The sequence below is a fragment of the Protomyctophum parallelum genome (genome assembly GCF_964188405.1).
Source record: "Protomyctophum parallelum genome assembly, chromosome: 9".
NCBI classification, from domain to species: domain Eukaryota; kingdom Metazoa; phylum Chordata; class Actinopteri; order Myctophiformes; family Myctophidae; genus Protomyctophum; species Protomyctophum parallelum.
This window is the reverse complement of record NC_139706.1, coordinates 20,430,860-20,441,560: the sequence shown is the minus strand read 5'-3', so window position 1 is coordinate 20,441,560 and position 10,701 is coordinate 20,430,860. Positions and strand designations below refer to the sequence as shown.

Here is a 10,701-nt window from a genome sequence, read left to right as displayed (position 1 = left end):
ACAAACACACATATTAAATACAACAGTTAAACAAATCGACTGAATTTCATGACATCAGTATTCAGTAGTGTAGAGTAGGATCCATCTATCGTAGTGATATTTCACATTTCATAGAAAGGACCTCTAATCTGTCTCCTCATAAAACTCCAAAAGGTTTCCCTGTGTGAATAGAGGTGTTTCTGTGGACTGTAAGGCACGATTCATACTCTCATTTTAGAGCCGAATAAAAGTCGGTGTGACAATGTGACGTCTTTTGAGGTTCGTGGGGGGGGGGGGGGGGGGGGGGGGGGTACCGTCCTAAAGTCGGCTCTTCGGTGCTACTGAAAATGTCTAACCAGCCGAAATCATTTCGGTACTACAGCGGTAAAATAGGAGTATGAATCGGCCCTAATGCAGGACATTACAGGAGCTCTAGTTAGTAGCAATGTTACCTACACTGTGCTGTTCATGCAGGGACACTAGTTAGTAGTAATGTTACCTACACTGCTGTTCATGCAGGGACACTAGTTAGTAGTAATGTTACCTACACTGCTGTTCATGCAGGGACACTAGTTAGTAGTAATGTTACCTACACTGTGCTTACCTTGTCTAATAGCTGCTGTGAAAAGGGTCTATATATATCTATAGCAGTGGTTCCACTTCTATTCTACTGCGCTGTAGTGAGAATTTCTGGGAAGATCTAATAGGTTCTGAGATGTTCTGGGAAGTTCTAATAGGTTCATGGAGGTTGTCATAGATTCAGAGATGTCCTGGGACTGTATACTGAATTATTGCTGGTTGTGAGAGGTCTGAGGTTCTAAGATGTTTAAAAGGATCCCTGGCTAATGAGCCTTATATGTCTTAATACATTATAATTGCACTATATAACTAAAGATTAAAATTATAAACACCATATATATATATATATAGTTTGTTTTATTTTAGAAGTAGTTTGTCTTTCACTCATTGGGGACAACTCCGTCACAATGGACATGGTCATATGTCCATTTGTGGTCCAGCCCTATGGAATCCATTTTCTAATAAAAAAGCAACTTAATACTTCCTACAGTAAATATGAGCATCAAAACAATATTTTTTATATTTATATTAGCACATGCCTCCCCATACATACATACATACATTATCATAGCACTGGACTGGACCACACATGGAAAAATGACATCAACTTGCGACAGAAGTAGTCCCTATTGAGGGAAAGATGGGCCATTTCTAAAATAAATACAATATGTGTGTTTTTAGTTATATAGAGGGTAATTATAATGTATTAAGGAAAATAAAACATGTTAGCCAGTGGTTGGGAGGTGCTGAGAGGTTAACAAATGTATGGGAGCTTTTAACGACTTTCCTTGGAATGGTAGTGAGAGGTCTGAGCTTCTATGATGTCCTGGGAGGTTTCTAAGATATTTTGGTGCTTCTGAGATGTCATGGAAAGGTGGTGAGATGTTCTGTGATGTTGTGAGATGTTTTGTGATAGGTCGTTCCCCCCCAATCGTCGTATTTTCTCGTTTGTCAGGGAGGCAAGTGTAGTGAAAATGTGACATGGATATGTGACTCAGTCACGCTGTTACACTGAACTAGACTGCTGATTGTGATGTTTGATTTGCTTCCGTTTTAGCATCCATAATGCTAAAATAAGGAATTTGTCTATAGCTGCTATAGTGTTACATATCACCCTACTAAAGTGTTATTTTAATGTTTTTTTCTTTTTTTTTAATATATATATCTCTAATTTTAACCACTTAAATATTGCTGAAGCCGTTTTTATTGTGTAACATAAAGAACAGGCACATACAAGACATAACTGCACTTTTTTGCCTTAACCACTGTAACCTAATGTTGGGCATATCATTAGATAATAGTTGACAATAAAATATTACAATTAAAACTTTCTAAAAAAAAAAAAGATCTTCAGGCTTACGATGCATTGTGAGCTTGTAGATCTGCTATTTTCGAAATAATGTATAGTTATTTTTGTGGTTAAGTTGTTCAGTACTGTAGTTAAAACTGGTTGTAGTCCTGAGGAGTTCCCAGAAGCCACTCCGGAATGTTGGTTCTGGTTACAGTATGAACCCATTGCCCAATTTCTGCCAGATGATTTCTAGTAAAGACGATCGGGGATTCGGGGAGCTACCATCTACCCATACATCTGGGGACTTCTAAATGCAAGCTAGTTGCTAGAATAGTGGCGAGAAAGGCTGCTAACAAACCTACATTAATAATGGCTTTGAAAACCAATCGTGTCCCCGGTCCACTATGAACGACCGTCTTAAAGACTTTGGATCGGTTCCTTTGTTTTTGTTTCGTCAATTATTCTGTTCGGCTCACTTGCAATATCACTGGTCTCTATGTTTATAATAATTATCTCCATATTTTAGACTTATAATTATGAACTGTGCTTGTGTGGAACTCCTGCCTGACCTTTCCAATGGGCAAGATGACCCCTGGCCGGCATGATGTCACAAACACGTGTTCCTGGTAAACTCCAAGGAAGCTCTGAGAAGGAAGGGAAATGGTCACGTGACTGGGCTGCGCCATGACACTTTCATGGACACTTTCATGGGAGCCAAACTCACACCGGAAGTGCAATGAATATATGGCAGTGAATGGAGCCAGCTGGACCAGCTCATAACAAACATTATTTATGAACAATTGAGACCTTTTGTAAGTAAGTAAGTAAGTAATCACTTATGGAAAATATCAGAAGACATATTACAGGTCTTTTTTTTTTTTTTTTTTTTTTAAGATATTTTTTTGCGGCTTACGCCTTTTATTGATTTTTTAAGGGACAGATCGTAGGCTGACAGGAAACGGGAGAGAGATGGGGGATGACATGCGGTAAAGGCCGTGTCGGGCTCGGGAGTCGAACCCGCGGCACACCGCAACTGGATCACCAGTCCGGTGCCCAGACCGTTACGCTACGGCCTGGGCCTACAGGTTGTTTTCTAATCACTTACTTTTCGATGTGCACAGAGTGCACAGTATATAATTTTATCTGAGGATCTAAACAGCAGCAGGTATCGTTTCTGGCTCCGAAGTATCGCGATATTTTGCTGCCAGACAGGAAACGGTGGGAAGTCTCGCGATACGTTGTGGTACTTTGTGCTCTTTAGATACCATACCTCTATAACAATTACACAGTGTACACATCGAATAACAACACAGCAGACAATAATGTGTTACGTCTTCTGTTATTTTCCAGAAGTGATTACTTTACAAAAGATCTCAATTGTTCATAAATAATGTTTGTTCATGAACTGGTCACTGAGCTCTCATTGACTACAATGCATTCTGCCAAACTTCCGGGTAGTTTGGCTCCCATGAAAGTGTCATGGCGCAGCCCAGTCACGTGACCACTTCACTTCCTTCTCAGAGCTTCCTTGGTAAACTCCGGGACAATTATGGATTCTGTTCTGAGCATGCTCACTTCACTGAGAGTGTCCTTATAAAGGAGGGTTATAAAAGACCAATATCAAGTGGACCAATATCAATTCAAAGGGAAAGTCTGCTCTTATAGAAGTCCTCGGGTGCCTTTGTGTTTGTGGCTTAAATTGACTTTTCAAAGTTACCTGTGCCGCCTCTATACCTGGTATTAAGTTGTGTATTGGTAATGATGTGTAACGTGTTTGGGAAATTGTGCTCTAGACAACACAACTCATGAATCAGTGACGACTATAAAGTGGCTTGTGGTGCCTTTGTGTGGCTCTGTGCATACAGTAACTTGAGTTTCCTGAAGGTGTACCCATACCCGTTCCCTTTTTCCGTTCAGTGTCCCCTAGCATAATAAGCACATAACCGTTATGTTTACAGTTCAAAATGAAAAATCTGCTGCTTGATCTGATCATAGGACTCATTCATGTCTTTTTCTTCCTTGAAATAAAAACGTCTGTGTTTCCGAGGCTAGTCTTGGCGTAGCCAGACAACTATTCCACAATCTCTGAACTCTATACAGTAATAGTCTGGAACTATACACATCCCGAAAGCCAAGAATGGAAGCCGTCATGTGCCATTTAAAAAAAAAGATCTTTCATTTTATTTTAGAAATTCCGTTTCTGATAAGCAGCAAGCTATATATACTTTGATTATTTTGTATCTATATTGGGGACAAATTTGAAACTGAGGTGTCACATCTCATTTATTCTCTGATCATTTTCAGAGCTTCAGACTGTATGACATAAGCATTTGAAAATTGTGGGAGGCAACAGTCTGGCTCGCTTATCTGATCATAGGATTTATGTTAGTACCAGGTGGAAATACTGTTATATCAGGTGCATACATATTCTGTTACCTGACCAGAGTACTTATGGTGAGGTGGGAATAGGATTTATTTTTGTGTGAATACATTTGTCCAGCTTTGTCTTTCTAAATATATAGTATATACTGTATGATACTTAAGAGTCGAGACTCTACCGCTAACCATTTAAACCCTATAAGTATACAGTATACTTTGTTGAGCGGTGTCCCCCTGGTCCCTTCCTATTTCCCCCCTACACAAATCTCTTCGCTGAAAATAAGTCAATCTACAAGTTCACAGCACGTTGCAAATTGCAATGTGTCATGTTGCAAGCTTGTATATCTAGTTCCACCCAATGTTTCATGTTATGCCAAGCATATGGATGGATGCGAGGGTTTGTGTGATTAAACTGTTATAAAACTTTATATATAGGTGTGGACACCGGTTATGGACCACAATGGAAACGAGCCTTGGGCTTTTTTGTGTCTAATCCATTTAGCATTTTTAACCTGTTTGGAAAAATGCAGCTTTTAACCTGTTATTATTGCTGTACCCATACACATAACATATTCAAAGATTAGAGGAAATCCCAAAGTCGATTACTTTAATACTTTGCAAATGCTTGAGAAAGAGTTACAAGTACATTGACAAAAATAAACAAAGTTACAAGAGGTGTACATGTGGAATTCTCTGTCACATAACTTTAATCATGTCTAAATGTAATGTACACCGTTTGGTTGTGTGAAGGTTAGAAAGCTCTATTGGGATCTGACCTAGCTGTAAGGCTTTGTTCACACTGGCAGCACAAATCAGATTTAAATTAGTCTGACAGACATCAACACTAACTGTTGGTTAAATATCCATATGCATTCTATATTAACATGGATGTTCAATTATTGACAATGTATGTTTCTTTTCCAATTAATTTGATGCTGTTGCACAATAAACTGTAAACGTTTCTCTGGTTTTTATTTACTTTGTATAGCAAGTTCTGAGGGTCTGCGTGTTTGCCCCACTGGATAAATAGCAGGATAGTTGAGATAATGGGACCCGGTCATAACAAATATGCTGGTTGTCATGATGTTCCAGGTTCATCACATACTGCAAGTCTCTTGTGTCCTTTGTAGGACACATCCTGATCACATGATCCCGACTGACGGGAGATCTTTGGGACAGATTTGAGCGTCCTAGACCACCCAATTCCATTTATGTCCATAAACAGGCAAGCAACATATAAAATAAAGAATATGCACAAACGTAACTTATTTAACCACAATTGACAAACTCGTGTCCGTTTTTTTTTTTTTTTAACTTTTCCAAATAGGGAAGCAAGGTTGAAAGTGGTTAAAATAATGGCAACATATCGGCCAGACCGATACATCTGTATGGCTCTAATCAGTAGGGTTGGGATCCGATTCCTATAGGGGGCTCCAAATGGACCCTTGCACGTCTCACTTTGAGAGTGTACGAATGGAACCAAACAATTTTGAGAACCACCGGTATTGTAATTGTACAGCATAGACGTGAAGTCCAAATACCAGCTCTGACAGTGTGATGGTAACGGTTCCAAACGTGATGGAACATATTCCGGTTCCTCCATTTTGTATCCAGTTGCTCCTGATCCCGACCCTACTAATCACAGATCAGCTCAGCTCTGATTCCAGAGCTGAACCTGAATCCTCTCTATTGTGTTGTATTACTGAATCCCTTCTCCAGCCTCCATGTGTCTGGAATTTCCACATTTCCATCACTTCTTTTTTCTTTTCGTTGTCTTCTTCTCCTCCGTACCGTTCTCCTCCTCCTTCTCCTCCACCACCTCCTCCTTCTCCTCCACCACCTCCTCCTTCTCCACCACCTCCTCCTTCTCCTCCACCACCTCCTTCTCCTCCTCCACCTCCTCCTTCTCCTCCACCACCACCTCCTTCCTCCTCCTCTTCCTCCTCTGCTCCTCCTCCTCCTGCACCACCTCCAAGGCCCCCCACACCTCGTCATCCTCTCCTTCTTCGTCCTTCACCTCCTCTGTCGCCGTCTCCCCGGTGCTGTGTCTTTGCTCGATGTCTCTGCTGGACAGCAGCAGACAGTTGAGTCTGGACTTCAGGTACACCTGTAGAGGTGGAACAGTTTAGTCAATTGACTGTACTTTCAGTGCCATTTTTGAGGTTGCCTAGTTACTTTACTTGAGTAGTTCCATTTTGCAACACTATATACTTCTACTCTACCACAGTACATCTCAGGGAAAAATGTTGTACTCTTACTCCACTACAATTATTTGAAATGTTTAGTTAGTGGAAAGTAACTACGATAATTGACTGTGCCTTTACTACATTATGTGTCCCTTAGATCTGGTGCAACATGAATATGGTCAAAGATTTTCCAAAATTTCACACAATTTCCAACTCTGAATTTGAACCAATTCGGTAGAATGGCCCATCAGAGCACTACTACTACTTCTTCCAGCGCTGACCTTGTGCAGCAGGGAGCGGTCGTCCAGGCTGTGGACTCGTAGGAAGCGGTCCAGGCCACACGAGGCCACCACGGGCAGGGACGGGTGGCACTGGATGCTGCGCACGCCACCGGCCAGCCCCTTCAGGCAGCCCCGAACCAGGCCCTTCTTCCTCAGGTCCAGCATGGCTATGTGTCCCTGCGTGTTCCCCACCACCACCGTGTCGCCGCCAGCGCTCACGGACAGGGCGGTGAGCGGGTACTCGCCGTACTTGACCTCCAGGACGGGCCGGCGCATCGGCGACAAGGGGTCGTAGATTCGGACCTAAAAAAAAGGGGGGTGGGTGGATTTAAAGAAGACTTGTCCGGTCAATTCACATTGATAATCAACACTCCCATTCAGACCGTGGTTTATTTTTACACTTCAAAAATAGGTTAGAAAATCTAAGTCTAGTCAAATGACCTGCTGAGATGATACACTGGCTTTAACCACTTGAACCCCATCATTCATTTTCTGGGGAAAACTTTCGCATTAAATTGGCCGCTGTAGAAAACTACAGTGGCTATTTTCAGCAAAGATTTATTTATTTAATTAGATTATTTAGATGTATATGGTAGGTTGATGTTTTTTTAAGTGATACTTTTTTTTGTTAAAAGTTTTGTTCAATAACAAGGTCTCCCTATCTTTCCAAAGGAGAAAACACATTTTCAGGGGGTTGCAATTCTTCAGCTAATCACGAGAGAGTACCCATTCAACTTCGATTTTATACTATATACCAGTTAAAATTGTGTCTGCTCATTTCTTTGTGTCAACACTTCCAATCTCACTTGCTTAATCTGTATCCTCTCTCTGCTGATTTGATAAAATTGGTATCTTGACGTGAAAATGCAATTTCTGTTTACTAAAAGGCTGTAAAGATATGGCGACTCATGTTACTGAATAAACACTCCATATCAATGAGGAATATAGAGCTATTTTTAATACTCATTTTATTTTAACAAAAAGACAAAATATCACTTTCATTTGAATGTAGAGTGAAAACACAAAGGTCAGTAGTAAGTGTACAGACTGAGCGTACAGACCTGGTGGTGCCCTGTGCAGGTGACCACCTTGTCAGAGTCGGGGATGAAGGCCAGGTCTCGCACCCACTCCGGCTGCCTCAGGTCCAGCCAGTCGTTCCTCAGGTTCTTGGCCGTGAACGTGGGTTTGTCGGGCCTCTCCAGGTCCCAGATCTTCAGGCCGTTCTCCCGCCCCCCGGTGGCCACCACGTGACACTTGGCCGGGTTCTGACGCATCCTGCACACGCTCTTCCCAGCGCTGATCTCCAACGTGTGCTTGGCGGACTCGTCTGTGCCGCTCGTCTCGGGGCCCCACACCCGCAGCACTCCCGTCTCCACGCACGTCACCAAGGAGTCCTTCGCCATGGCCAGGCCCGTGAAGCGACCCTACATGGATTAAAGCTCAGTAAAGTCGAATGCTTTTTTGGCATGTCACAGTAATAAACTGCCCAAAGCCCTCCTATGAGACACAGACTGAGTAGGAAAAAATGGTGGTGTTTTTATCATGAAAATTAGTGAGGACCAATTATATGAAGAGATGTTGAAAAGTGGTGAAGTGGTCCATTAATGGCAATTACTGGTATGACAGTTAAAACCGGGAAATGTTCTTGGGGTCCCTGGAACAAAATATCTTGAGAAAAGCCAAATATATCATTTTGGGGGTCCTTGGGCGCCAGTGCACCACTGATATAGCAACAAAGGTTTTTCAGAAGAACTGTTAGGATTTAGGAACTATATTTATAATCGGCCTCTTCAGTGGGTTAACCATCAACTAACAGTAATGATGAGGGACGTTCCTATCCTATACGTGCGCAGGTCTGGACTGGCCACTTAACGTACCAGACATAATGGTGGGCCGACATGTAGTGGACCGGTCTGGGCCAAATGTTAATTAGTTGTCTGTTGGTTGTGTATCATTTATGTTGTTCTGTAAAAGTGGTGGTATTATTAAGGGCTTATATATTTCAAGTATTTGTATGTGCCTCGACCAAAAAGGTCAGTAGAGTATCTGCACGCTGGTTGTGGAGGGCCAGTCGAAGAATGTCAGGGCCGAATCTTTGTCTCAGTCCAGTCCAGCCCTGTACCTGCGCGGCGTCCCCACATCGCCTGCTCTCAGTGAAGAGGTCCTTCTCTGCGCTGAAGGTCTTGACGGTTCCATCCAGCGAGGCCACCAGGACCTCGGTCTCGGTGGGGTCGCTCCAGCACAGTGCACACACCTCCTGGTCCCGGCTCAGGCAGCTTATTTGGCAGAAGTTCAGCGCCTGCTTCTTCACCAGGTTCACTCCCTTCAGGATGCCCGTCTCGGACCCCACCCAGATGTTCATGTTCTGACTCCTCACTGCCATCCTGAGAGGCTGAAAGAAAAGAAAAACATGCTGTATAAGTGTATATCGTTGCTGTCGCCCATCGAGCAGAAAACCCCTATCGCCATATTTTTACTTTTTGTTTACAAAAAGCCACACAAAAGCATAAAAAGTAGCAGATCTACAAGCTCGCGGCGCGTTTTGAGCTTGTCGATCTGCTACTTTTGCTATTTTTTAGTAACAAGTTTTGGACAAAAGGTTTTCACCATTGCAATTGGTGTGGGGGTAATTAATCACACCTGCTAATTGTGTGCTCCATACATGTGTGCTCCCCAAAGGAAGTTTTCATTTGTTCAGTCCAGCAATCATTTTGGGTCCCGTCAGGGACAGATAAATGTTGTCTGTGTGCAGCTCATGGAAAAGTGGAGCTATATACACACACATTTTCTGCCAGAAATGTCAAATGGATTTTAAACTAGAGGACAATATATGACTTCAAGTTGCAGGAATTAATTATTGGGTGAGTACAGTAGTACACACGGAACATGCATGGAAAGTTAAATTAAATGAATGCCACCAATATCAGTCTGCTACCCGGAAAGGCATAAGAGCTATCTATGACTGTGTATTTTCAATACATGAAATGTATGCAATACCACAGCCGTCACTGCACTACTTCTCTCTTCTTCCTCTCTACAGCTCTTTAATAAGCACTGAACAGAAAATAAAATAAGTTCATGTCGGGATAGCAATTTCAGCCAGCCAATCAAGAGAGAACCCCATAAATAGCAATCAGATTAAAATGTATTAGTGTTGCAATTCCAAATGTGTCTCCCCCAATCGGAATCGGAATATAGAGCTATTTAAAACTTATATTTCACCAAAAATAAATAGGCTATCACATGAATCATGATAAACATGCCACATGTTTCTATTTTGGGCATGAAGATTGGGTTGAACATTATACAAAATGTGTTCTCAGTCTGTCAATAGCACAGTTACTGGATTGGAAATGATGTTGACAATGTGCAAGCGTTTTTTAGGTTCATTACCTTGTTATATTTACAGATCTTTCGAGTTGTTGTAGAAATTATTCAACACGCGTTCCTTGCTCTCTCTATGGCGTCGCATGGTTATGACGACGCCTACGGAAGTGGACTAGGAATGTTTGTTGATTAGCTTAGCTGTTAACGAACCATAGACTGTAAAAAATATGGACAAAGCGTTCCCCGGGTCTAACATGAACGTAAAATGAAGCCTGTAATAATATGCTAATTCCTGATGTAAGTCGCCATCTTTGGTACCAGCTGGCCATTGGCTGGCTCCGTTTTGTATACCAGCTGGTCATTGGCTGCCCAGACAACGAGGCGGGACTTCCCCCCTTCTTCTCCGTTGGTTTTTATTTTGACTCGAGTGGGAGGGGAATCCCGATCATAGACTGTAATGGTAGCCACGCCCCTCAGAACATACGCGATGTTTTTTTTTCTTTATGGTCATTTTTTTAATTAATGGGACCATAATTTTCCAAAAAGAATATTATGACATTAGAAATGAGACTTTAAACTAGTGACTGGAAGAAGAAAGTATTCATGACCATGTTTATTAAGGTAATACAGTCTAGGTGAAGTTGGGCCAAAATACATGGGCCTCTATGGAGCTATGGGG

The 10,701-nt window shown here is 42.1% G+C and overlaps 1 protein-coding gene across 1 annotated transcript; it reads right to left on the bottom strand.

Annotated features, from left to right (window-relative positions):
• Nucleotides 1–5,306: 5,306 nt before the first annotated feature.
• wdr74 (WD repeat domain 74) lies at nucleotides 5,307–10,179 on the bottom strand (the record flags this gene model as incomplete). Its single annotated transcript, XM_083773162.1, has 6 exons — nucleotides 10,089–10,179; nucleotides 8,818–9,087; nucleotides 7,757–8,119; nucleotides 6,696–6,998; nucleotides 6,108–6,335; nucleotides 5,307–5,366 (listed from the first exon to the last, which is right to left on the bottom strand). The coding sequence occupies exons 2-6, from the start codon at nucleotides 9,076–9,078 to the stop codon at nucleotides 5,307–5,309; spliced, it is 1,215 nt and encodes a 404-aa protein (XP_083629288.1). The 5' UTR covers nucleotides 9,079–9,087; nucleotides 10,089–10,179.
• Nucleotides 10,180–10,701: the final 522 nt, after the last annotated feature.